The sequence below is a fragment of the Gorilla gorilla genome, chromosome 10 (genome assembly GCF_029281585.2).
Source record: "Gorilla gorilla gorilla isolate KB3781 chromosome 10, NHGRI_mGorGor1-v2.1_pri, whole genome shotgun sequence".
NCBI lineage: Eukaryota > Metazoa > Chordata > Mammalia > Primates > Hominidae > Gorilla > Gorilla gorilla.
This window is the reverse complement of record NC_073234.2, coordinates 136,065,382-136,093,041: the sequence shown is the minus strand read 5'-3', so window position 1 is coordinate 136,093,041 and position 27,660 is coordinate 136,065,382. Positions and strand designations below refer to the sequence as shown.

The window sequence follows — 27,660 nt, the reverse complement described above, 5'->3', positions numbered from 1 at the left end:
CCCGCCTCGGCCTCCCAAAGTGCTGGGATTACAGGCGTGAGCCACGGCGCGCAGCCAGTGGCAGCTGTGTCTATATCTGTCTGTCCGCACACACTGGGACTTCCTCCAGAGCAGAACCCTTGACATCACTTCACTGGGCAAGCCTTTTCTGACCTCCCTACAGGAGGCCAGGCCTCCTTAGTATATCCTGCCAAAGGTCCCTATATTTTTCCTCAATAGCAGTATCACAATTTGTAATCCTATATGATGTGTTTCTCTCCTGCCTGTCTCTCCAACCAGTATGAAAGTTCCAGAAAGTCAGAAGTGATACAGACCCTGCTGGATGCTTCTCTTCTTATAGAACCTGATTTTGTTTGGGGAAGCTGAGTACCCAGCTAAATAACTAACTACATTCTTCAGTCTCCCTTAGCAGTCCCAGGTTCTGGCCCACGGATGAGAATGGAAGTCACTGAGTACATAATAGGTACTCAATAAATGCATGTTGGCCAGGCATGGAGACTCATGCCTGGAATCCCAGCACTTTGGGAGGCCAAGGCAGGCAGATCACTTGAGGTCAGGAGTTTGAGACCAGCCTGCCCAACATGGTGAAACCCCATCTCTACTAAAAATACAAAAATTAGCCAGGCGTGGTGGCGGGTGCCTGTAATCCCAGCTACTCGGGAGGCTGAGGCAGGAGAATCGCTTGAACCTGGGAAGCAGAGGTTACAGTGAGCTGAGATCATGCCACTGCACTCCAGCCTGGGTGATGGAGCTAGACCCTGTCTCAAAACAGAAAACATAGGAAGGTCAAAAGAACCCTCATTTGACTTCGTCTCGAAATAAATAAACAAATAAAAAATGCTGAATGCAAAAATGATCAGCAGGTTCTGGGCATGCAGTTGGTACTCAGGAAACGTGAGGGTCATCTAACCAGGCCCAAGGAGGAAAGACCATCACGGCTGTGTTGCTCTTGGAAATATTTTTATTGGTTCTGAGATAACAGGGCTGAGGCGAGCTGGGACGGGCGCAGAGTGAAGGTGGGAGGCTTTGCCCTGGGGCGGACATGCTGTGTGGGGTCTGCTGGCGGGCTCCCTGGCCCACCCAGCCAGCAGCAGCTGGGCACATGGCCCTTGGCGCCTGGCATGACCTCTGCCGGCTTGGCACGGTGGCCTCCTCGTCGGCGGGCGCCCCCGCTTTCCAGTTGCAGGAGTTAGTCTTTCACAGTGCGGAGGGGTGGGGGTCCGGGGTGGGCGCCTCCCCGGGGTGCAGGCAGGCCCCATCCGCCAGTACATCCTGGGCTCTCGGCGGCTACAGCGGGTGAGGCAAGCTCTAGCTCCTCTTAGCCCCGCCTTTGGGAGCTTGGCAGTCCTGGAGGGGCCCTCGCGGCCTCAGCGGGACATCATCCGGACAAATTCTAGAAGGGTAGAGGAGCAGCTGGGGAGCAAGCAGCAGCCAGAGGCCTCCCCAGGTTGCTGCCTTCAGACCCCACCCCGTTGCCACTGCCCCAACTCTGTGCTGGTCCCCCATCCATTCCGCCCTCTCCAATCCATGGACACAGCAGCCAGCGAGAGTGTTCTAATCTGCGGATCTGACCGCTGCGTAAACCTCCCACAGCTCTCCACTGGAGAATCTCCAATATCCTGACACAGCCTCATGGCCCTCCCTGATCTGGCCCCAGCTGACATCTCCAGCCATATCTCTCGGGCTAACTCCCAACCTCTGTGCTCCAACTACACAGATCTTTTCAGCCCCTCAAGTGCAGCTGGCGCACTCCCTCTCTCACCTCTCAGCATTTTTTTTTTTTTTTTTTTTTTTTGAGATGGAGTCTTGCTCTGTCACCCAGGCTGGAGTGCGGTGATGCGATCTCAGCTCACTGAAGCCTCCACCTCCTGGGTTCAAGCGATTCTCCTGCCTCAGCCTCCCTAGTAGCTGGGATTACAGGTGTGCACTACCACGCTTGGCTAATTTTTGTACTTTTAGTAGAGACGGGGTTTCACCATGTTGGCCAGGCTGGTCTCCTCTCAGCTTTTCTGAAAGCAACCTGTATCCCCCCTCCCTTCTTCTTCTTCCTTTTTTTTTTTTTTTTTTTTTTTTTTTTTTTTTAATGTAGAGACAGAGTCTCCCTCTGTTGCCCAGGCTGAAGTGCAGTGGCATGATTATAGCTCACTGTAAGGTCAAACTCCTGGGCTCTAGCAATCCTCCTGCCTTGGCCTCCCAAAGTGCTGGGATTACAGGTGTGGCCACCGTGCCCAGCCCCTTCTCTCTCTCTCTTTTTTCTTTTTTTTTTTGAGACGGAGTCTCGCTCTGTCGCCTAGGCTGGAGTGCAGTGGCGTGATCTTGGCTCACTGCAAGCTCTGCCTCCCGGGTTCACGCCATTCTCCTGCCTCAGCCTCCCGAGTAGCTGGGACCAGGAGCCTGCCACCACGTCCAACTAATTTTTCATATTTTTATAGAGATGGGGTTTCACCGTGTTAGCCAGGATGGTCTCGATCTCCTGACCTTGTGATCCGCCCACCTCGGCTTCCCAAAGTGCCGGGATTACAGGCGTGAGCCACCGCGCCGGGCCTCTCTCTCTTTTTTTTTAACGGCAATTTTAGGTTTATGGCAAAACGGATTAGAAAGTATGGAGATTTTTTTCTGCAACCCCTGTCCCCGCATATGCATAGCCTCCCACACCAACCACATTCCACACAGAGTGGTGCATTTGTTGTAACTGAGAAACCTACACCGACACACTGTTATCACCTGGAGACCACAGTTTACATCAGGGTTCATCCTTGGCGATGTACATTCTATGGGTTCGGACAAATGTATAATGACATGCATCCTCTGCTGTTGTATCATACAGAATCGTTTATTTTTATTTTTATTTTTACTTATTTATTTTTGAGACAGGTCTCACTTTGTCACCCAGGCTGGAGTACAGTGGCACAATCTCGGCTCACTGCAGCCTTGACCTCCCGAGCTCAAGCGATCCTCCCACCTCAGCTCTCCAGGTAGCTGGGACTACAGGCATGCGCCACCAAGCCTGGCTAATTTTTTTTGTATTTTTAGTAGAGACGGGGTTTCGCCATGTTGCCCAGGCTGGTCTCGAACTCCTGACCTCAAGTGATCCTCCTGCCTCAGCCTCCCAAAATACTAGGATTACAGGCATGAGCCACTGTACCTGGCCTCATACAGAATAGTTTCACTGCCCTAAAAATCTTCTCTTCTCTGCCTATTCATCCCTCCCTCCCCCCAACCCCTTGCACCCACTGATCTTTTTACTGTCTCCATAGTTTTGCCTTTTCCAGAATGTCATATAGATGAAATCATATGGTATGCAGTGTTTTCAGATTGGCTTTTCACTTAGTAATATGCATTTGTGTCCCCTCTTCACCATGTCTTTTCATGACTAGATAGCTCATCTCTCTCTCTCTCTTTTTTTTTTTTTTTTCTTTTTGAGGCAGAGTCTTGCTCTGTTGCCCAGGCTGGAGTGCAGCAGTACCATCTCAGCTCACTACAACCTCCGCCTCCCGGGTTCAAGTGATTCTGTGTCTCAGGCCTCCCAAGTAGCTGGGATTACAGGTGCACGCCACCACACCCAGCTAATTTTTTTTGTATTTTTAATAGAGACAGGGTTTCACCATGTTGATCAGGCTGGTCTCAAACTCCTGGCATCAAGTGATCTGCCCACCTCGGCCTCCCATAGTGCTGGGATTACAGGCATGAGCCACAGCGCCCGGCCTAGCTCATCTCTTTTTAGCACTGAGCAATATCCCATTGTCTGGATGTGCCACCGTTTATTTATCCATCACTTACTGAAAGGACACCTTGGTTGTTTTCAAGTTTGGACAATTATGAATAAAGCTGCTATAAGCATCTATGTACAGATTTGTGTGGACATAGGTTTTCAACTCATTTGGGTAAATACCTGCCCTTCCCTCTCACCTGGTGGCTCTTCCCATTTTGGGGGGGCTCTAATTATTTATAACCTCCTCCAGGAAGTCTTCCCTAATCCCTCCCTGAAACTTGGCACAGGCGCCCCCTCTATAGCAGCCCCCTGTGCTTCCCCCAGCACACATGGATTATGCTATCGTTTTCTCTGGTTTTCTTGCTGGTCTTGAGCTCTTCGAGACAGAGACCAGATCTTAGCACACAGCAGATGTGCAATGCATCCTCGTAGGATGAATGGGGGATGCCAGGCTTTTAAGAGCAAGGCTGTCATCTGTGGTGGGCGCTACCTGGATACAGGGAGACCTGAGATTTCCAGATCTGGTGATAACAAAGCCTTCTCTCCAACTATCCACGCTCCCTGGCCTTGAAGGCCGACTGCTCCTGAGAGAAAACCTCCCAGCCTTTGTGTTCTGGACACTCACGGTCTCTGGCACATGCTTATCTTGTCTTTCTGCTCAGAATGCAAGTTCCTGGTGCGCAGAGTCAACATTTTACCCTTTCCCTGTATCCCGTAGTGCCTCACATGGCGTCATGCACAAGACTGCATTCTGCTGTGATTTCAGGCCTGGGGCTGTGCCCCAGCTCTGCCTCTTAGTAGGCAGGCAATCTTGAGCTAGTTATATTACTTCTCTGAGCCTCAGTTTCCTCATCTGTAACATGAGGTTATAATAATGCAATCCGTAGAGTCATTCTGAGAATTAAATGTAAGAATATGTGTAAAGCTACTTAGTACAATGACTGCACATAAGTGTACAGTAAATTATAACTATTATGATTACTATTGATTCTTTAAAAAGAAAGTCTTTGAGGCTGGGCGCGGTGGCTCACGACTGTAATCCCAGCACTTTGGGAGGCCAAAGGCGGGTGGATCACTTGAGGCCAGGAGTTCGAGATCAGCCTGGCCAACATGGTGAAACCCTGTCTCTACTAAAAATACAAAAAATTAGCCAGGCATGGTGGCGCACTCCTATAGTCCCAGCTACTCGGGAGGCTGAGCCACAAGAATCACTTGAACCCGGGAGGTGGAGGTTGCAGCGAGCCGAGATTACGCCACTGCACTCCAGCCTGGGCGACAGAGCAAGACCCTGTCTTAAAATAAATAAATAAATAAATAACCTTTCACTGAGCACTAGCTGTGTTATGCAAGAAATGCAGAGATTAAGAAAATAGAGTTCTTCTTTCAAAGTTCAGAGTCAACTGGGAAGACAACTCTAACCAGCAGTTAGGGGACAGTGTGAAGAACAGGTGAGCCTGATGTGCTGTGAAAACCCAGAAAAGAGGAAGTTCAGTTTGAGGAACCAGGGAAGGGTGCTAGAAGAAGGAGTCCCACTGTCGAGTCATGAAGAATGTCCCTTGGGCTAACAGAACTTAGCCCAAGTAAAAAACAGGATAGGCCAGGTGCAGTGGCTCACACCTATAATCCCAGCACTTTGGGAGGCCAAGGCGGGCGGATCACCTGAGTTCAGGAGTTCCAGACCAGCCTGGCCAACATAGTGAAATCCCATCTCTACTGAAAATACAAAAATTAGCTGGACGTGGTGGTAGGCGCCTGTAATCCCAGCTATTCGGGAGGCTGAGGCAGGAGAATCGCTTGAATCCAGGAGGCAGAGGTTGCAGTGAGCTGAGATGGTGCCATTGCACTCCAGCCTGGGGTACAAGAGCGAGACTTTGTCTCAAAAAAAAAAAAAAAAAAAAAAAAAAGAACAGGATAAAAGCCCTCCTGGTGACCAGGCGCAGTGGCTCACGCCTGTAATCCCAGCACTTTGGGAGGCCGAGGCGGGTGGATCACTTGAGGTCAGGAGTTCAAGACTAGCCTGGTCAACATGGTGAAACCCTGTCTCAACTGAAAATACAAAAATTAGCCGGGCATGGTGGTGGGTGCCTGTAATCCCAGCTACTTGGGAAGCTGAGGCAGGAGAATCGCTTGAATCTGGGAGGCGCAGTTTGCAGTGAGCCAAGATCCTGCCACCACACTCCAGCCTGGGCAACAGAGTGAGACTTTGTCTCAAACAAACAAACAAACAAACAAACAACAACAAAAAAGCCCTCCTGGCAAAAAGATCAGTGTATTCAAGAGGGACCCTAGCAGCTTCACTGATCACAAGTATTTTGGTGGAGTGTGAATGAAGGACTGTGAGTTGTGGCTGAGGAGGTGAGCTGTGGTCAGATCTTAGGGAGCCTGAGTGTCAAGTTGACGAACGTAACGTTCAGAAAGCACCTACTGTGGATGGATGCATGCGTGGGTAGACAGATAAATGGATAGAGAAGGATGGGTGCAGATGGACACGGGGATGGGTGAATGGATGAGTAGATGGATATAGATGGGGAAATGACTGAACAGATAGATGGATAGGTCAATGCAAGTATGGGTAGAAGTATATGCAGACAAAGAGACATGAATGTGTGAATGGAAGTATAGAAGTGTGAACACATAGAGAGATCTATATGAGTAGATGAATACATAGATAGATTCATGGGTGAATGTAGAGAAGAATGAATAGATGCACTAATGGACAGATAAATGCATGGATAAATTGCTATAGGAATGATTGCTTAGAGATGGAGGAATGGATAAATAGGCATCTGGACAGATAAGGAGATAAACAGATGAAAAAATGGAGAGATAGATATGGAAAGATGGACAGATAGATGAATAGGTAGATGAACGGATGGACAGATGGATGGATAGGTGGATGGATGGATGGATGGATGGATAGATATGTAGACGAATGGATGGATGGATGGATGAATGGATAAATGGATGGATGGATGATGGACAGATAGATAGATAGGTAGATGAATGGATGAATGGATAAATGGACAGATGGATGGATAGGTAGAGGATGGATGGATGGATAGATGGGTAGATAAATGGATGGATGGATGATGGACAGATGGATAGATAGGTAGATGAATGGATGGATAAATGGACAGATGAATGGAAAGGTAGAGGATGGATAGATGGATGGACAGATGCATGAATAGATGCATGGGGAAGGGATGGGAGATGGATTAGATGGGGGCATGGACGGAGGGATAGGAGGATGAAAGGGCTGGGGGTTGGAAAATTAGGGCGGATTGATGGTTGCATGATGGATACGCAATTGGAGGGCTCCATGGATGGCCACTGCTGGCTGCTTCTCTCCCACTTTCAAGCCCCACCTACCTTCAAAGTCCACTCGTCCATCCCCATTGAGGTCCACATCTCGGATAATTTCCTCTATGTCTCGGTGTCCCACCTGATGACCCAGGAGCTTCCTCATAGCCTCTCGCAGCTCACTGGTGCTTATTTCCCCATCACCATTGGTGTCAAACTAGAGAAGGCAGGAAGGAAGGAGAGGTCGCCCCAGCATGGCGATTGGCAGCAGCAGATCCCAAAGTTGAGCTCCTTCTCCAGTGTCATTGCCCCCCTTTACCAGAGACCTTTCTCTGTCCAAGCTCCCTCCCCTGATCTGGGACTTGAGGCTCAGGCTTCTTTTGAAGTATTTATACTGCAGATAGGATTCCAATAGCCGCCCCATGCCTGCCTGCCTCTGTCCGTTACCTCTCGGAAAGCATCTCGCAGTTCCTTTACACCAATCATATCTGCTGTCTCTGCCAGGAGTTTAGGCCCCATTAGCTCCACGAAGTCATCAAAATCTACATGGCCACCCACTGGAAAAAGAGGAAAGGGCTAGGTCATCCCCGATATACCCATTCCCTGTCTCCAACTAGACAACTGACAGAATGGACAACCCCTCCTTGACCTGCTCATCAGATAGAGACAAACTTAATAATAACAAGAGCCCTCTGTTCAGTTCTTCCTGTGAGCCAGCTATTGGGCTGTTTTACAGATATTCCCTAATCTACTTTCTGGGCTCCACTCCTCCAATTCGGCCCTCATTTTACAGGTGAGGAAACTGAGGCTCAGAGACGGTAAGTGGTTGGCCCCAGATCACAGAGCTGGAAAGAGGTGGATGCGGAATTTGAAGCCAGTCCTGTCTGACTGCAGAGGATGGCAAGGGTGAGGACCGGAAGGGACGCAGATGCCTGGTAGAGGGACTCACGGTTCATGTTGATCTGCTGGGACAGTTCGATGAGCTCCATCTCGGTGGGCATGTAGCCCATGGTGCGCATGCAGTTGCCCAGGTCCCGGCAGTTGATGTAGCCATCCTTGTCCTTGTCGAATTCTCTGAAGGCCTCTCGAAGCTCTGGGGAAGTGAGCAAAGGTGGATGTGGTCAGAGGTAGGACCCGCAGAGCCTCTGTGGGCAAAGGCAGCCCAAAGGCCCACTGGCACAGAAAGAGAGGCCCAGGAGCTTCCCAGGATGCTGGGGCATTTCTCTTGCCTCCTGTGCACACCTTCAGCAGCTGGTTTCACAGAAGATACCCCGCGTTGCACCAGGCCCCATTCCCAGGGGCCTCTCTTCCCATCAACCTCCCTTCCCACACCTTCCTAGAGGGCTAGGCAGTCCTTTCCCCCAAGGGGCCAAGTTTTACCTTCAATTTCCTCTGGTCGCAGTGATCTATCCTGAAACAAAAGAACATGTCCTATTAGCCGCGACAAGGGACCTGGAAGTCACAAAATATCTAACCTGGGGGCCATCCACGTGGCAGCAGGCACTGGGTAGGAGGTGACGAGGATGCAGCACAGGTGTGCCTGGATCAGGTCCTTGAGGGGAGAAGAAAGCCCCACATCTCCCTTAGACATAGAAGCTCCTGGGCCCCTAACAGGAGATGCCCAAGAAGCCACCAGCCCCACCAGCCTGGGCACAGAACTTCTGCGCCTCCAGCCCCTTGTTCCAGATACAAGAATGGGTCAGCAGGAGTTTGAGGCTGTAGTGAGCTATGATGGTGCCATTGCACTCTGTCACCCTGGGCAACAGAGTGAGACCCTGTCTCAAAAAAAAAAAACAAAAAAAGAATGAGTCAGGGAACAGAGCTTGCCTGGTGGCAAAAACCTGCAAATAAAACAGAGTCCAGGGAGGTCACAACAGGGAGAAGAGAGCACCACCCAATGAAACAGGAAGAGCAGGGCGACAGAGGCTGCAAGACAACAGAAGAGGCGCAGGAGGGGAGGGAAGGCAGGGCCATCCTGAAGCGGGGGTAGGAGGACAGGGAGGAGTCAGGAGGAGACGTGGCAACAGAATGGGGCTGTGACTGCTTCGCAGGCACTGCCCCACCTTCTCCAATTTGACCCCCATCCCTGTACGTTCCCCTGTCACAGGATCACAGGACACCACATAGGACCCCGGGGGCCACCAGTGCTTCTGGCTGCAGCCAGGGTCCAAAAAGCACGTGTTTCCAGCCTCAAGCAGTGCCCAGGTCTCCCGGGCAATCAAGGCAACCCTGAATCTAGGCGTCAGAACAGATGGCAGAGACATCTCCAAGGAGCAGACCTGGAGGAAGTTCAGGTTGGTGAGCTGCCAGTTGCCCTGGGCCTGCCCAGGAGGGAGACAGACTAGCATGAAATGGATACAGGTGCCCAGCTGGACCTGGTTAGTAGACTCCAAAAGTGGCCTTCAGCGTCCAGCCTCCCGCATGTTGCAGCTCTTTGCCTTTGGGCAGGGAGGACACCAGGCAGGTGTGCCCGTCCTGAAGAGGCTCACACAGGTATGGCCATACCTCCCATGAACACAGACACGCAGGCATGCCACAGTGAGCGTGTGGCACCTCCACTGTGCATGCAGGCCGTTCCAGCCAACGGGGCCAGGATGAGTAGAGACAGCCACTCCAAACTGGCCCCAGGACAAAAGACAACACCAGAAAATCTGCAGATCATCTAGAAAGGGAAGGGCTGCTGAGTCACATCTCATGGGACAACCAGGTGCATGGGACCAAGAGCTCAGAGGTGGCTCTGTGTGGCAGGACAGCGTTGAGAGTGTGTGTGAGCTTGGAGGGAGCAGGCTGCAAGCTCCCAGCTCCACCAGGCTGGGGGTAGGAGTCACCCGAAGGGAGGCGTGTCTCTGAGATGACTGCATGGACGTTCACCTAAAAAGCTCGCCATGGGCCAGGCACGGTGGTCTACGCCTGTAATCCTAGCACTTTACGAGGCCAAGGCGAGGGGATCACTTGAAGCCAGGAGTTCGAGACCAGCCTGGGCGATACAGTGAGACCTCGTCTCTACAAAAAAAAAAAACCTTGTTTTGGTTAGCCAAGCATGGTGGTGCACGCCTGTAGTCCCAGCTACTCGGGAGGCTGAGGCAGGAGAATCACTTGAGCCTGGGAGGCAGAGATTGCAGTGAGCCAAGATTGCACCACTGCACTTCCACCTGGACAAGAGAGTGAGACTCTGTCTCAAAAAAAAAAAAAAAAAAAAAAGCTGGTGATGGTGCCTGGCTCAAGGGTAGGTCACAGCCATTCCAACACAAACCCATATGTTCGTAGATGTTTCTGGGTGACCAAAAAGGATGTTTTGTGCAATGGGTCATACCAGCAGTCTGTGAAAGCGAGTGAGTAAGCACACGTGTGTACACAAACATGCAGAGCACACGCCCTAGGACCAGCTACTGAGACCCAATAAATCCTTTCCCACGCATCAGGCCTTAAGCAGCCTCCCACTTCTCCAAGGCCCAGTTCTGCAGGACTCGGGAGGAACAGGCATTGCTGACCCCATGGCAGCCCCTTCCGTTCCTCCTGTACGCCCAAAGCCCCGGAGGCAGCAAAGCCAGGTGCCCCTTCACGGAGTGTGCCCACCACCAGAGCTGGTCTGCTGAGCACTGATGGCTGGTCCTTGGATCACACTCCCCGTGCACAGCAGTAGCTATGTGTGTTCTCTGCCCTGGAGTAGAGCCAGGGATGCCCACTAATGTGCCAGGAAGATCACGTGCAGCAACTCAGGGTCAGGTGGAATGGGGTGCAGAAACACGCCTTTCTCCCCAATACATGTGGCTGGGGAGACGCACTTGGGCTCTAGAGGCAGACAGACCTGAGTATGAAGCTCAGATCTACTTCCTCAGGCAGGTCACTCTGCTGTTTGAGCCACAGTCTCCTCATCTGTAAAATGGGTTAATACCAGTACCCACCTCACAGGGCCTTAGTGTGCATTCACTGAGACAAGATATTAAAGTGTTTAGCATGTGGCATTCAATAAATGCAACCTACAAATGTTTACCTCTATAACATCCTCATTAGTCCTCTCCTCTCTTTGAACTATTTAGCTACTTGTAGAAAGCTGGCCAATTCACTAGCCGCTAGCCACATGTGGCTATGTAAATTTGAGTAAGAATAACATAAAATCCATAATTCAGTTCCTTAGTTGCACTAGCCACATTTCAAGTGGTCAATAGCCACATGTGGCTAGTGGCTACTGTATCGGACAGCACGGAATTTAGAATATTTCCATCATTGTAGAAAGTTCTACCGGATAGTGCCACGTATACAGAGTTGTCATTAGGAGCACAAGAGACTCTTGAGTCAGACTATCCAAGTGTGAATCCTACCTCTACCACCACCAAGCTGTTACCTCGAGCATGTGACCTCTGCACGCCAGTTTTCTTCCTTTCTTTCTTTTTTGAGTTGGAGTCTTACTCCGTCACCCAGGCTGGAGTGCCATGGCGCGACCTTGGCTCACTGCAACCGCTGCCTCCTGGGTTCAAGCGATTCTCCTGCCTCAGCCTCTCGAGTAGCTGGGATTACAGGCACCCGCCACCACGCCCAGCTAATTTTTGTATTTTAGTAGAGATGGGGTTTCACCATGTTGGCCAGGTTGGTCTCAAACTCCTGACCTCAAGTGATCCACCCACCTCGGCCTCCCAAAGTGCTGGGATTACAAGCGTGAGCCACTGCGCCCAGCCCAAGTCAGTTTTCTCATCTGTAAAATGGGGATGATAAAAGCACCTACCTCTTAGAGCTGCTCTGAGGCTTAAATGAGGCAATCCGCCAACACACTAGGCACAGTGCTCACCTAGTAAGTGCTCAAAACAATGTATCTGATATTATTATTATTATCATCATCATCATTATTTTGCTGGTGGATATGGACTCACCAGCACTTTGTAGCCATGAGTGGAAAACTTTGGGGATCAGATTCATAAGTTGGGGGTGTGAGCTCTGTATAGACCCCTTCTTCATCCCAGCACCTCCTCACGCCCTGTGAAGCCAAGTTCAGCGGGCTCCACTGGGCCAACTTACGTACAGGCTGCCTGTTCTCAGCGAAGCCCTTGCGCAGGAAAATGCAGGCAGGGCCCAGCAGGTTGTGCATGACTGCGCAGTTCTGGGCCAGCATCAGGAGCGGTCCCGGGAGCTCGGCATCCGCCGCCAGCCCCTCCTCGCTCGTCTGCACCACCATGTAGCTGGTCTGTTCCTCCTGGCACATCTTCAGCCAGCACCAAGCAAATGCAAAAGAGAGGCAGGGTGTCACCTCCCTGCCCAGCCTGGCTCCTGGTCCCGGGAGGGGCTTTCCGCAAGAGGGGACCCTGAGAGTCAAGGAGCGGGGTTCAGAGAGCCCTGAGCGTGCACAGGCATCAAATCGGTCCAAAAGACAGAGTCTCCAATCCTTGACGGAAATGGTGGTTCCGGGGAGAGCTGAATGTGATGCCCTCTGTGTGGCACATGCACACACACACACACACACACACACACGCACTGGCACATACATATGCACAGAATCACACACCCAAGTGCATGAAGAGACAGGAGCAGCAGGGGGCTTCTATTCTCACCAATGGGAAGTGTTCACTTAGAGCCTAATGAAACAACATCCTTTCCCAAAATGCTCCCAACCTCCCAGTTCAGTCAATCTCCAGGGCTAAGTCATTCCTCCCAGCTCCCAAACAGACTTGTCCTACCCCAGCCAGATCCCCGCTGGAAGGCAGTGAGGGCAATCGGAGCTGGCAGCATGGAGACCAGGCTTGGCTGGTCTGCCAGACCAGAGGTTGCACATGCAGGTGCCATTGCTGACATAAACGAAGCAGGTAGGGTGTGAGAGGTGGGGACTGGGGCAAAGTGGAAACATGCCCCCTCCTTTTTTGTGTGTGGCTAGTGCACTCTGTCACCCAGGCTGGAGTGCAGTGGCGTGATCTCGGCTCACTGCAACCTCTGACTCCCGGATTCAAGTGATTCTCCTGCCTCAGCCTCCCGAGTAGCTCGGTTTACAGGCACCCACCACCACACCGGCTAATTTTTTTTTCCATATTTTCAGCAGAGATGGGGTTTCACCATGTTGGCCAGGCTGGTCTTGAACTCCTGATCTCAGGTGATCCTCCTGCCTCAGCCTCCCAAAGTGCTGGGATTACAGGCGTGAGCCACTGCACCTAGCCTGAGATGGTGCCCCCTCTGAAGAGGTAGCACTACTTAACTCCAGCCCAGTGTAACCAGATCTGATTTAAAGCACCGGGTGGGCCACACAAGGCACATCTGTAGGTAGGATTCCACCCAGTTTGTGATTTCAAGACTAGACACTCTCTGCCATCCACCAGTTCTCCTTTTCCTCCCTCCCGCCTTCCCTGGCTCCCTGCCTGGCCCAGAGTGCCGGACCTCTAGAGGCTAAGGCAGGGGCCTTCTCTGCTTACCTAATATAGCTGTGCTCCCAGGCCCTGACCAGCCGATCCTCCGCCCTGAAGGTTCCCATGCGGCTATAAAAAGTCAGCACTGCCCACAGACCTTCCCCTTAGGACAACAGCAGCCTCCAGACACAACATTCAGTTCTCCCCGGCCTCCCGGGATGCCCAGTGTCTCTACAGAATCCAGGTCCTGCACTCTGCCTTCGGCCTGGAGCTTACATACCTTCCTTCAATGTGGGGGGATTTAGCTAGAGTAGGACCTTCCCAAGGAGCGACAGGAGCTGAAACCCTGAGGGCTCTCCGTCTGAGAAGTGCAGGTCTGCGCACCCTATCCTTCCATCCTACTGCATTCTACTTGCAGTCAGATTCCTCCAGGGCAAAGAAGGCCCTGCTTAGGAGAACATCCCAAGACCCAGGGGCAGCCTGTCCTTCCAGGTTGAGACTCAGAACAACCCCCTGCCCACCGTGTCCTCTCCTGCTTCCTCTCCCCAAAGCCCTGTGGAGCTACAGACCGAGACTCCCTTCCAACTTCCTAAGCCCCTTCCAGGCCTAGAGAGGGTGGTGCAGTATTCTGGTTCCTCAAAGCGGAAGCAGCTACTCAGGCTGGAGGTGAAGGAACTCAGTCCCAGGGTCAAGTTCGATGAGTGCAATAAATGTCTGTTTTAGGTGATCCCAAAACTTGAGGGATGTCAGACAGGCCAAGAGCCTCTCCTGGTTTGATATCCCAAAGAGTTGTGATTCAGAGCCTCGGCTTCATTCACTCAGACTTCCGGGACCTAGACTAGAGTGAGGCAAGACTAGAGCGAGGCAGAACAAGAGAGACCTTCCCATCTGGGAGAGTGGATCAAAGCATGCCTGAGATGACAGTGACTGGCCGAACCCCAGGAACCAGTCTCAGGAGATGTCTGCAGAGAGTCAGCGTTTTTGTTTCTGGCTGAATCTTCTGCACTTGGCTCAGAGATAGCATAACCCAGGAAGGCGGGGAGGTAGCAGGTGGCACAGAACTCCAAGAGACGGGCCGGGCGTGGTGGCTCAAGCCTGTCATCCCAGCACTTTGGGAGGCCGAGGCGGGTGGATGACCTGAAGTTGGGAGTTCAAGACCAGCCTGCCAACATGGCAAAACCCCGTCTGTACTAAAAATACAAAAATTAGCCGCGTGTGGTGGCGGGCACCCATAATCCCAGCTACTTGGGAAGCTGAGGCAGGAAAATCACTGAACCCAGGAGACAGAAGCTTCAGTGAGCCGAGATGCGCCACTGCACTCCAGCTTGGGTAACAGAGCGAGGCTCCATCTCAAAAACACAAAAAAACAAAAAACAAAACAAAACAAAAAAACAACTTTAAAAGGCAGTTTAGCCTGCTGGCTTTGGGCTCAAACAGTCTTAGGGACAAATTCTGGCTCTGCCACTTGCTTGCTGTGTGACCTTGGGCAGGTCATTTCACCTCTCTGTGCTCCAGTTTCCTTCTCCATACTGTGGGAGATGATCATGACTAGTCACAGGATTCCTGCGACAAGTAATGAGTTATACACATAAAGTGCTCTGCATGGTGGCTAGGGCATGGCAAGAGGAGGTGAATAAATAGAGTTGCCATAGTGATGGCAATGATGGCGATGATGATGGTGGTGGCAGTGATGTAATTTAAGAGATGCTGGGTGCCAGAAGGCATTTACTTCTGGCTGCAGAGGAAGTGGGGGAGCATCTGCCAATCAGGAAAGAAATGAGAAGGATGGAGAGGAATTTGCTCCCATGAAGAATGGAGAGTGGTAGCTGGGGAATTTCCACTGCATCTCTTGATCATAATACTGCCTAGCACCAAGTTGACCCAGAGGCTGCAATTCTTCTCTGGCCAATGATGGCACCTGACAGCCTGGTCCTGCCCAGCTCTGAGCCTGGTGCAGGCTGCCTCTCACCATTTCCAGTTCCCCAGATACCGCTCAGGAAGCCAAGTGGGCAGCAACCCATGGACTGACAATTTCTCCTGGCACCAAGGCGACGTCTCCTAAGTGTGGCACGGCAACAGGAGGGGCAAGTGTGCCTCATGACCTAACAGCTTTCTAATAACACAAGCTGGCCAAGAGTATGCACATCAAAGCTCCCTCTTGCCGAATGAATGTCTTCAAGGAGAAGCCGAATGAGGGAGTGCCTGGTGAGCGGGGAGGGGACTGATGCGCTGAGCGGGAATTTGGACTAGACGACTTCTAAGGTCAGATCCAGAAATCTATGAATAACATTTCTGACAGCAGGGGAAAGAGAGAGGCAGCCTCTCATAGAGGAAAAAATAAAAATAAAATGCCAGCTCTGATTTTACACAGACCAGGGTTTAAATCCCAGCTCTGCTTCCTATCGACTGTGTAACCTTAGGAAGGCTCTATCTCTGAGTCCAGCTTCTTTCTCTATAAAACAGCCAAAAGAACTATGTAGCGGAAAAGAGAAAATGAGATAACAGACATTAGGTATGTTGCAGATATTTAGAAAAAAAAAGCAATTATTAATACTATGATAGAAACATGAAATTGACTGCAGTAAGTTTTTTTTTATCTTTTACTCTGTGGACTGAAAATCTCTCCTATTTCCTGTTTCTCCTCCATCCCGCTTCTCTAAAACCCAGAGTGGAACAATTATGGTTATGATGACAAGAATACTAACATTTATTGACTACTATAGGCCAGGCACTGTGCACAGCACTTTATTTCATTCCCAGAATCACCTTAAGAGGTGGATATTAGTATGCCCAATTGATGGATGAACAAGGGAATCAAGGAACAGAGAGGTTAAGTAATTTGTCTAAGGTCACATGGCCAGAAAGAGGAGGCCTGTGTAATCTGACTCTTAAGCACGCTGTTGTGTAAGGGAAGATGGGTGGGACAGAAGGATAATCCTTGTTCTTAAGCTCACTTCCTCAAGCTCTGGATGGAACCTATTACAAGGACTAATTCAGATCACTTTCTGCTTCTCTGGGACAGCGCGGAGGGCACTTCCGATGCAGAAGACTCCCCTAAGAAGATACCAGATTATGGGGGAGGCGTGCATGGAAGAAACAACAAGCCCTTGGAAGGATCCAAGGAACAGCGAAGATTAGAAGGAATTTGATGTGAGCAGCTTAGCCAAATGAGGAAGACGACAGGCAGAAAAGCCCAAAGTGTCCTAAATTGAGAGGCTGTTAAACTGACCAAGATAGGATGGGGTTGGGGATACAGATGCCAATAGCTCACCCGAGGCCATAGGTAAGTCACTTAACCCCTCCCTCTGAATGTCAATCAAGTTCCTTGTCTGGAAAATGGAAGAATTGGAGGAAAACAACCCCATCATTCCCTCTTCCTTTAAATAATATCTGAGTCTCTTCTATGGCCTGGCAACAGAGGGCTAGAAAAATACGCAGAGCCCACCTAACCCAAAACCCTATAGGTGCAAACCCAGCCTTGCATGAAAGATGCTTTAGAGATGATCATTTTCTTTCTAAAAGGAATTTTTGCAAAAACAAAAACAAATCCAAGTGTATGGTGATAAAGCCACCACAGAAAGTGACTTACATGCAACCCCTGCTCAACACATCACCCGGGCAGCCTACTTCTTAATGGAAAAACTCCTGGGCCCTAAAACCACTCGGGTCCTATTTGAGATACTCTGACTTAACTCAAGAATTATTGGGGAAGAATTATTGTTTGGTTCCTTTCAGTAGCAATGGGATCTACTTCAAAATCCACAATTCTGAAGGCTTAGAGGCCATCAGAGAGGCTCACAGACCCTCAAAGGATATGAACGAGTCCCTGCCCTTGCTGCTGGGAAGGGTCTTCAGATTCTGCCGGTTTTAAGGGACTTGGCCAGTCCCTTGAATGACTGAGGTGCCAGTCAAGTTCACTGACATCTTAAGGATCCACCCTTTTCATTTTACATCCCAGAAACCCCAAAGCAACACAGTTTCTTTCCTAAGCCTTGTGCAAATTCCCAAACACGGTTTCACCCCGACCCCCATGCCCAAAGCCTGGGACACAGAAAACGGCAATAGGAGGGTGTTTGGGGTAGAAGCAGGGAGGCAGCCCTGGACAGGACCCCTGGGAAGGGTAGCAAGCTCCAGCCACCCTTTCTGTGCCCAACCTCTGAGACAGATGGTGAGATACCCCCAATCCCCAGCCCCAGATCTTGGAAACTCCAAAAACATACCTTCCTTGAGAGATTTCTCAGTGGAGACTTGACACAGTTGCCCATCCTAAGTTGAGGCAGCCCCTCTTGGGATCCCCGGGTCCATGAAGGAGGCTCCTGGGGGACTGAGGGACTTCCGTCCCAGTCTCTGCCAACCCCAGCCTCCCTCCGTCTGTGCCGTTCTTCCTCCAGGACGGATGTGAGCCCTCTCTTGCGCGCGTGCTCTCTTACTCGTCTGCCTGCTCCTGCTCTCCGATTTTTTTTTTTTTTTTTTGGGTGGATTGTGTGTGTGTTTGTGTGTGGGTTTAACTTTCTGGGCACTTTCTTAAGGAGATGAAAGCAGAAGGGGAGAGTGCAGGGCACAGGGAAAATCACCTGGAGAGCTGATGGCAGAGGGGAACCAAGCTGGAGAAGGCTGCCGGATCATCTACATCAGATTAGCGCTCAGTCCTGTCTCTGGTTCTCTCCCCTTCTCTCGGCCCCTCCTTTCCCCGCTGCCAAATCTGCAGGGAGATGGCCTCAGGGAGGGGGGCCCAGAATGGCAGCTGCGGCTGGGAATTAGGCCAGCAGGCCCAGAAAGGGAAGCTGGCTAGTTTGGGTTCCCGAAGCCAGGGTGCCTGCCGCACAGCTCCCAGCCTTGTGTGTGTGCGCGCGCACACACACACACACAAACGTGCATGCACACACACGCGCACAAACACACACACACATGCATGCACACACAAGCGCTCAGGGAGATGAATGCCCCTTCCAAAGAGCAGTGAGCTGGACAAGCACTCACTGCCCCTGGCAATTCCAGCTGCGTTGAGAGCTGCGGCTCCAGTCGAGAGCCTGGGAGGTCTGGTGACGCCTCCATCATGCTCCATTTTTCACACTTGCCTTGTCACTGAAATGGGACGAGGCTCGGGGGCCGGCAGTGCAGATGAGCCAACAGTCAGATCAGATCCTTCTGCTCTGTGTGCAATTTCTCTGATCCAAAGGAAACCAGGAGATGGCCCCGAGGGGAGCATGAGGGAGGCAGCGCAGGCAGAGAGGGCATGAGCAAAAGGTCTCTGAACCTCCTCCTCCTCGCCCCCTGCCTCATCCACAGCAAAGACCTCTCCCCAGCTTCCTTGGGTTGCCGGGCAGAGAAGAAGCCCTTTACGAAGCGCTCTTCGAGGTCCCACAGCTGGAGCTTTGTAGATGACTGACTCTTCCTCGTCCCTCCAGGGTCGGCTTTGATATGAATTCATCTCACGCCTCAGATGTCCGGTTTGAGACCTACAGCCCCAGCCAGATTCCCCGCGTGCAAGTGTCCCTGTTTCCTGCACCCAGCTTTTTCCAGCAGGGGGCACCAGAGATAGACTGGAAGCAGAACTCCTCCGAAGCTGATTCTTGCACGCTAGCTCAGTTTTCAGCCCGGAGAGCCTCCTTTCCCAGGAACTTTTCTCCCGTGTGGGGTGGCTGCTCAGAACTCCTGTTAGGAAGATGGGTGGGGGCGCTGCCCAGAGGGTGCTCACTCCTAGGGAGCTGGGAAGGAGGTCCCTGGATAACTCCTTGACCTCCCCGGTGCTGCTGCTGACAACCACGCAATGCTTTAATCAGGGGAGTTACTCAGCAGCCTTGTTTGGGCCAAACCTCTGGAGGGGGAGATGGAGGAGGAGGAGCCTGGGGGGCGGGTATTGATGACTAAAGAACAGAAAAGAGGGTGATGATGCGTATCTCCTGGAAACAGCATGAAGGAAGCAGGCCCAGGCAGGTGTCAGTGGACTCCAGTGAATGGGAAGGACGGGGAGGTCTGGGGTTGAGTCTAGCTCTTCCAGCTTCTTTTTTTTTTTTTTTTAGACAGTGTCTTGCTCTGTTGCCCAGGCTGGAGTGCAGTGCCGCAATCTCAGCTCACTGCAACCTCTGCCTCCTGGGTTGAAGCGATTCTCCTGGCTCAGCCTCCCGAGTAGCTGGGATTACAGACGCACACCTTCATGCCTGGCTAATTTTTGTATTTTTAGTAGAGATGGGGTTTCACCACGTTGAACAGGCTACTCTTGAACTCCTGACCTCAGGTGATCCACCTGCCTTGGCCTCCCGAAGGGCTGGGATTACAGACATGAGACACCATGCCCAGCGCTGCCAGCTTCTGACTGGGTGGCTGCCTCCCATTCCTGAACTTCAGTTTCCGCCACTGGAAAATGGGGCTTTTCCTAGCTTGCTTATATAGCATACATGAGAAAGTGTGAGACACCGAATAGCTACTGGATCAGTAATTATTTAAATGGAAGAAAGAAGTATCACTTGTCCAGTGGAGAAATGTCAGGCACCGTGCTTGGCTCTGGGAACGTTGTTGGGGGATAAGAGAAACACAGTTCCTGATTTCAGGGCGCTTACATTCTAGCAGGTGGGCAGGAGATATTAGAGCTGGGACACAGTTATCTGATCACATTTCAGATAAATGCTATGAAGGGAAAACACAAAAACTCTGGGAATGTGAATGAGGGGAATCTGTCTGAGTCTAGGGGATCAGGAAAGACTTGCAGGCAAAATCTAGAAAATAGACCATATGTAGGTTCCTTTGAAACAATAGTGCTCACTAGGGACCCCAGAGGGAAGCTCAGGTTAAAGTCCAGGTATGAATGGGTGGATATACGTAAAGGCCAAAACAGCACAGCATAAAGCAGAGATTCTCAATGCTGGCTGTAGACTGGCATAACTGGGGAGCTTCCCCAGAAATTCTAACTTAATTCTGTCTCCAATGGGCACTGGGCATTGGTGTTGCTTAGTACTCCCAGGTAATTCTAACCTGCAGCCAGTGTTGGGAAGCACTGATGTAGAGGCTAAGAGCTTGGGGCGGGGCGTGGTGGCTCACGCCTGTAATCCCAGCACTTTGGGAGGCATAGGCAGGTGGATCACCTGAGGTCAGGAGTTCGAGGCCAGCCTGGCCAACATGGTGAAACCCTGTCTCTACTAAAAAAAAAAAAAAAAAAAAATACAAAAGTTAGCTGGGCGTGGTGGCAGGTGCCTGCAGTCTCTGCTACTCGAGAGGCTGAGGCAAGAGAATCCCTTGAACCCGGGAGGCGGAGATTGCAGTGAGTCGAGATCGCGTCATTGCACTCCAGCCTGAGCGACAGAGTGAGGCTTCGTCTCAAAAAAAAAAAAAAAAAAAAAAAAAAAAGGCTTGGACTGAGGAGTCACGCTGACTTGGATTCAAATCATGTCCTGGGCCGGGCATGGTGGCTCACACCTGTAATCCTTGGAGGCCAAGGCGGGAGGATCATTGAGCCCAGGAGTTCGAGACCAGCCTGGACAACATAGTGAGACCTCATCTCTATTTAAAAAAAAAAAAAATCTTGTCTGCTGCTCAGTAACCATGTGGCCTAGAGGACATGTTGATCTTTCTCGGCTTCAGTTTCTTCATTTATAAAATAGGGATTCTAATAGCACCTCCCACAGGGCTCTTGTGAGGAGCTAATGAGATAATACATGAAAAGGGCTTGGCACTGTGCCAAGCATCTAGAAAGCGCCGTCTTCCCCTGCCCAGCATTGGTATTAAAGGGCCAAGCGTGGCATCCATTTATTCAGCAGGGCATCAACTCAGTCAAATCTGGTGGTTCCTGCCCCCTGCAGGCCAGTCCGGGCATAGCACCCACTTGTCGACCTTGGGATATGCCTCTGTCCTTGGAAACAGGAGACAGGAGCCGGCAAAACCAGGTCCCTATGGAAAAATCACACACTTTGAAGAAATCCCATCCTGCTTTGGGGGCAGGTGCAGGAGCTGATACTACCTTGAGGTTTGAGGATAGCAAGGGATCCAGGGATTTCGATGTGCTTTAAAGCTTACTTAAGCTAACTTGAGCCGGGCAGGTAGGCAGGAGGGACAGATGGTTCAGCCTTCAGTAGGAAATTTTAAAAGGGCTGAACAGCTGGGTATGGCGGCTTATGCCTGTAATCCCAGCACTTCAAGAGGCTGAGGTGGGAGGATCAGTTGAGGCCAGGAGTTCAAGACCAGCCTGGGCAACATAGCAAGACCCCATCTCTATTAAAAATTTTAAAATTAGCTAGGCATGGCAGCTGTGCCCCTGGTCATAGATACTCATGAGGCTAGGGCAGGAGGATCACTTGAGCCCAGGAGTTTGAGGCTGCAGTGAGCTATGATTGTACCCTGCACTCCAGCCTGGGTGACAGAGCAAGACCTTGTCTCTTCAAAACACAACAAAAAACAAAAAAGGCTGAACGGTGGGGGCTTCCTATAAGGAGTGAAGCATGTTGTATGCCCTCACCTCCCATCTCTATCCACTGTGGCAGCAGCCCTTGGGCCTCCGGAAGCCCTACTTTGAGTGCTGGAATGGAATGATAGGATCAGAGCGATGAGAAGGATAAACTCATTGCTGATTATTCCTGATTAGAAGGGAGGCTGGCCTTTGGCGCTGGTCAATTCTATCACCAGCATTTGAACTATCGCCAGTCTTTGAACTTGGATGACAGCCCGGTACTAAGACACTCAGGGAAAGCTGGACTGTAACGTGAGAGGTGCTTTGCAGATGCTTCTGACGAACAGGGAACACACTTATGTGACCTCCCACCAAAGCAGCATGGCACATACAGAACAGGCAGGTATTTTCGGAGACAGGCAGACCACAATTCTCAGCACAGTCCTGCCACCTACTTATTTACTTATTTTTAGAGACAGGGTCTCACTCTGTCACTGTGGCTAGAGTACAGTGGTGCAATCATAGTTCACTGCAGCCTCAAACTCTTGGGCTCAAGCAATCCTCCTGACTTGGCCTCCCAAAGTGCTGCAATTACAGATGTGAACCACTACACCTGGCCCTGCCATGTACTTACTATATGACCTTTGGACAAGTCATTTCCTCTCTCTTGAGCCTTCCTCATTTCTTTTTTTTTTTTTTTTCCAGACAGAGTCTTCCTCCGTCACCCAGGCTGGAGTGCAGAGGCACAATCTCAGCTCACTGCAACCTCCACCTCCTGGGTTCAAGCAATTCTCATGCCTCAGCCTCCCGAGTAGCTGGGGTTACAGGCGCCCACCACCACACCCAGCTAATTTTTGTATTTTTAGTAGAGACGGGTCTCACTGTGTTGGCCTGGCTGGTCTCAAACTCCTGACCTCAAGTGATCCACCCACCTTGGCCTCCCAAAGTGCTGGGATTACATGTGTGAGCCACCATGCCTGGCCAAGCCTTCCTCATTTCTAAAATTGTTGTGGTGGGGTTGGGGGGAGTTGATGATGCTAACCTTCACAGGTAGCTGTGAAGATAAGAAGACACTTTGTCCACTGTGCAGTGGGCTCTAGACTGAGGCCTCAAGTGCTATTGTTGCCTCTCAAAAACAGCTGGAGGCAAACGCTGACCTCCTGGAGGCTCTCACTGAACTGACTCCAAGCCACTCCTATCACCTGTGGCTGATGTTAACCACAAGCTGACCCTCACTTTCCCTCTCCCCAGGCCCCAGAGAAAGCCTATAGGGGCTCCAAGCCCTCTCAGAGAGAAGGAGGGAGACACATGACTGGAGTAGGAGTGAGGAATAGACACAGCCCTATCTTAGGAACCTAGGCTTAGTGCAATTAAATCCATGACCCAAACCACCATGGCCTCTCTCCCCATCTCAAGCACAGGAACTGGCCGGGCGTGGTAGCTCACTCCTGTAATCCCAGCACTTTGGGAGGTTGAGGCGGGTGGATCACTTGAGGTCCGGAGTTCGAGACCAGCCTGGCCAACGTGGTGAAACCCCATCTCTACTAACAATACAAAAATTAGCCAGGTGCGGTGGCAGGCACCTGTAATTCCAGCTATTCAAGAGGCTGAAGCACGTGAATGGCTTGAATCTTGGAGGCAGAGGTTGCAGTGAGCCAAGATCATACCACTGCACTCTAGCCTGGGCGACAGAGTGACACTGTGTCTCAAAATAAACAAACAAACCACAGGAGCTAAGGAAGCCTCTGAAGTCCGGAGGCTGGTGATACCATTCATTCACTCATTCATTCATTCATTAAATACTGTGATCCTGCTATGTGCAAAGCAGTATGGGAACAGGGATAGCCTATCTGTATTAGGAGACATGTTTCTACAGCTGGAAAAAATGGGAAGGATGGGACAGAGCTGTGGGTTTTATCCACATTTGCCTCCTCCACAAGGCATGTTTCTTCTCAAGCTCAGGGTAAGGAGCAGAAAGCCTGTTTCTTAAAATAGTCTTCCAAGACCTAAAGCCCCATGTCATCATGCCTCTGCCGAGTTAATTTCTGACATCACATCTTCTCTAGACAGCTGGGTGGCATGTCCTTAGCTGGCCACAAAGAGGGAGTACGGAAGATCCTTTGACATTCAGCTCCTTCCCTTAATAGCCATCCTCACCTGGCTCAGAATCAGCTTTCAAAGTACCTTACCCAGGCCCTCATTCAATTACCCTATTAATAATAGCAATAACATTAATGAAGGCTGCCCTTTATCCAGCACTCACTATGAGCCAGGCATTTGATATCCTTAATCTTGTGTAAGCCTCCTAATAACTGCAAAGCAGTTTTTGTCAATCTCATTCCTGGATGAAGAAACCAAGACCAGAGAGAGAAAATAACATGCCCAAGGACACAGAGATTGAAAGTGACAGAGCCAGGATTAGAACTTGCATCTCTGCTATCTCCCAAGCCACCATTCCACACCTTAGCCTCAAAACCATGCTGTCTCCATGCATATGCAATAAGGATGCTCTATGAGGTCACTGGGAGAGTTTTCATCCCTGTTTCCTTTAAGGTAGGAATTCATCTTTGTGCCTTCAGTGTGATTCTGAACACTGGCTCTCTGAGACTATTACAAATGAAAAGGAAGAAGGCCTTGGTAGTTAATCAACAATAACAACAAAGAAGAAGAATAACTAACACTGATAGAGTTAGCAAGGGCTCCGTGCCAGGCCTGGGCCAAGCTCTATCTCTCCGTATCTCATCTAATCTCCCAAGCACCCTGATGATCCCTACATTGCAGGTAAAGAAATAGACTTGGCCAAGCACGGTGGCTCATGCCTGTCATCCCAGCACTTTGGGAGGCTGAAACAGGTGGATCACTTGAGCCCAGGATTTCCAGACTGCCCGGGCAACATAGTGAGACCCTGTCTCTATTATAAAATATATTTTTTAAAAAAGAAATAGACTTAATGAGGTTAAGCAATTCACTTAAGTTAAAAACAAATGAAACCTGGGGAGACATGAAAAATATACTTCCCCAGGGCTGTGTTTTTCCCTAAGCAGATCTTAACTAAAAGTTTCTGTATTCAGAACCCCATCTGCCTTCTCTTGGTTCTGACCCTGCCTCTAAGGACAGAAATCTCAATACGGAGAAAAGGGAAGAAAAGATTAATTCCTCTCTGTCACAGGAGACTGGAGGCTCTGACACGAAAGTCCCAGCCTGGGTTTGCTGTTGTTGCTCACGTAGATGACTTGGAGGTGTCAGATGGAAGCCCAAACTGAATGTGCTGGGCTTTAAAGTAAAAGCCCGCAGCTCTGAGAGGCAAGAGCTTCCACAGGGAGGTAGTAAATATTTGATGGGAACTTCCAGCTCCTCCTGACTCAGGTGACCCTGGTGACATTTCAGAACATTGGGCAGGAGAATTCACTTAATGACTGAGAAATTAGAAGGAGAAACAAAAGCACGTCGCTACAATGCTTGGAGCTCAGAAAGGGCTCATGTAGGCAAATTCTGCAAGACAGGAAAGAAAGGACTCTTTTTTTTTTTTTTTTTTCAGGAGCTGAGTCAGATCAGCTGCAAACTGAGTAACCAGAAAGTGTATGATTCTAGGCCAATGACCTACCCTTCCAAACTGCTAGGTACAGCCAGGGCCCTGGCTATCTGGTTCACTGTTGTCTTCCTGGTGTCTAGCAAATGTCTGAACAAACAAACCACAGGAACTAAGGAAACCCCTGAAGGTTTCCTTAATAAATGCTCAAGAAATAATTGATAAATGAATGAATTGGTATCACCCATTCAACAACCCAGCATTCCTGCTGCAACCCAGCCCCAATCCAAAGACCACTCGTGCCCTGGCAGCCTACACCTCCTCATTAACACAAACCACTGCAGTGAACTCCCCTGACACATCGCCTCACTAACTCTCACGGCTCTGCATCCACATCTCTACTCCAGAGAACTGTTTCCAGCTAACTCGGCTAACGAGGGCTCCCTGCAGGAACAAAGCCACACACCACTGCCCTATGGCCCCACCACAGCAGCCCCACGCAACCCAAATCCATGTGCGGCTGCCTTCATGTCAGACCTCCACCAGCATCAGCCACTGCCGAGTAGTATTTTGAAAAGAAATGTGCAGATCTGAAGCAAAACACACAGGGCCTCCTTGGAATTCTGATCCGGCGTGGCAAGCCAGGAGCTTGAAACAGCTTCTTTATGCTAGATCTCAGCACAGAAAGGCACAACCCTCCCTGTTTCCCTACAAACCACGCAAACGCTCTAATCAGACCTCTGCATGACACCTCTCGGAGGCTGCCACAGAACTGTCTCAAAGCTGTGCCAATGAGTTTGACTTGATTACAGACTCCGAACTAGGGGAAACCCTGGCTTTTTTGCTCAGGAGTTCAGAGGTTTCCTTCTACTGAGCCTGTTTCCCCAGCAGCACAGCCTCAAACTGTAGACCTGGATTGTGACTACGGAGCTGCTTTTAAAGGGCAGGCTCCCAGGTGCCTGGGACTCTTGAGGGAAAGGCCTGAGGGAACCACTGATGACCTCTTCGTGGCCTTTCTCACCCTTCCAATGGCATCCCTAGAGTGACAGCCTCCTTAAACCACCCCAAAGTTCCAGTTTGAGCCACAGCTCTGCATGCCCCTCCATGCCTACTCAGACACCTCTTCTCTTTCCTCATATTTTTGGATCTCCTAACTTTTCTCAGGCCTTCAGGGACATGATAGGCAGTGGCCAGTGTCCCTCGCCCTCAAGTAATTCTGTGTTCTCTGAGGTCACCTCTCTTGACCCCCAGACTCCAAACCGCTTGCTCTCCTGAGTCGCTCCCTGGCGGTACTGGCCAGAGGCCAGAGGAGTGGGTTTGGCGCCACCCGCTCGGAGCGCCCCTCCTTGACCCCCGCAAATCTCCAGGACGGTCGTAGAGGTCGCTCTCTTCCAGGACTGGCAGGTTCCGGCGGGTGTGAGGGAGGCTAGCGGGGAGGGCCTTGCCCCAAGAGGCCCGGAGCGTGGACAGCGCACGGGGTGCTGAATCAGGCACGGGGAGGAGGAGTGCCGGCAAGGGCGCCGGCCCGGGGAGGACGAGGTGAGCCGAGGCGTGACCCGTGGGGGACCACGGGCCGCGGGAGGAGGCTGTGGACGCGCAGCCGCGGCCGGCAGCGTCCCGAGCGCCTTTCCCGGGAGCGCTGACGGGAGGCGCGGCCCTTACCTGGCCAAAGGCGGAGCTGAGCATGGGGCGCAGCCGGTGGAGGAACGGGTCCGCCTCGGACGCGGCGGCTGGAACGGAGTCCCCGCGGCCCGGGGCTCGCAGAGAGCCCCGGAGGCCGAGCGCCGGGGACAGTCCCCGTTCCTCCCCATCCCGCCTGCGGGCCGGCGGCAGCGGCGACGACGGCGAAGGTCGGGACGCCGCGGCCAGCAGCGCCTCCCGGGGCCTGCAGTGCGCCTGGGGGAGCCCACGCTGGCTCCCCCGCGCGCCCTCCTCTCGCGGCGCCGGCCGGCACAGGGGCCTCCGCGAACTGGGGTCCCCGGACGACTGCGGTGTCGCCGGGCAGGAGCCGGGTAGCCGGCGGCTAGGCAGCCCCGGGTCCCGGGCAGGGCCGTGGCGGGGAGCCCGGCTGCCCCCGCTCGCCGCCGCCGCCGCCGCCTTCAGCAGCGACGTCTTGGACTCGCTTTTGGCGATGTGCGAGCTCATCGCGGCGGGGCCCGCGCTCGCATGGCCCGGCGGGGGCGGCGCGGTGCGGCGCGGCGCGGGGCCCCCGGCGGGCAGAGAACGGGGCTCCCGGCGGGAGCCAAGCCCGAGGACGCGCTGGAGGCGGGCGCCGTCCCCCGGCCGCTTAAATGCGGCCCCGTCGCCGCCGCCCATGTGACAGCGCAGCCTCTACGCCCGGAGCCCGGAGCTCCCGGCGGCTGGCGGTGCAGATCTGGGGGCGCTGCCGGCTGTCCCCGGAGAGCCCACCCCC

General features: G+C 51.7%; 1 protein-coding gene across 4 annotated transcripts; it reads right to left on the bottom strand.

The window, feature by feature from the left end:
- Positions 1 to 943: 943 nt before the first annotated feature.
- CABP1 (calcium binding protein 1) lies at positions 944 to 27,660 on the bottom strand. Of its 4 annotated transcripts, none has more exons than XM_055358171.2 (7): positions 26,910 to 27,660; positions 12,030 to 12,209; positions 8,393 to 8,423; positions 7,962 to 8,105; positions 7,460 to 7,569; positions 7,082 to 7,229; positions 944 to 1,393 (listed from the first exon to the last, which is right to left on the bottom strand). In XM_055358171.2, the coding sequence occupies exons 1-7, from the start codon at positions 27,561 to 27,563 to the stop codon at positions 1,368 to 1,370; spliced, it is 1,293 nt and encodes a 430-aa protein (XP_055214146.1). In that variant the 5' UTR covers positions 27,564 to 27,660; the 3' UTR covers positions 944 to 1,367. The 4 variants fall into 4 exon arrangements, with proteins under 4 accessions (XP_055214146.1, XP_004054064.1, XP_055214147.1 ...); XM_004054016.5 differs by lacking the exon at positions 26,910 to 27,660 and adding an exon at positions 17,559 to 20,451; XM_055358172.2 differs by lacking the exon at positions 12,030 to 12,209.

What these genes read in the sequence shown, in the direction of transcription:
- CABP1 (XM_055358171.2), bottom strand. Translation starts at nt 27,563, where the DNA reads ATGGGCGGCGGCGACGGGGCCGCATTTAAGCGGCCGGGGGACGGCGCC. An exon ending in TCAGCTCCGCCTTTGGCCAG is followed by an intron (nt 12,210 to 26,909) that starts GTAAGGGCCGCG and finishes TGCTGGCTGAAG; the next exon opens with ATGTGCCAGGAGGAACAGAC. An exon ending in TCGCTGAGAACAGGCAGCCT is followed by an intron (nt 8,424 to 12,029) that starts GTACGTAAGTTG and finishes CTTTTGTTTCAG; the next exon opens with GATAGATCACTGCGACCAGA.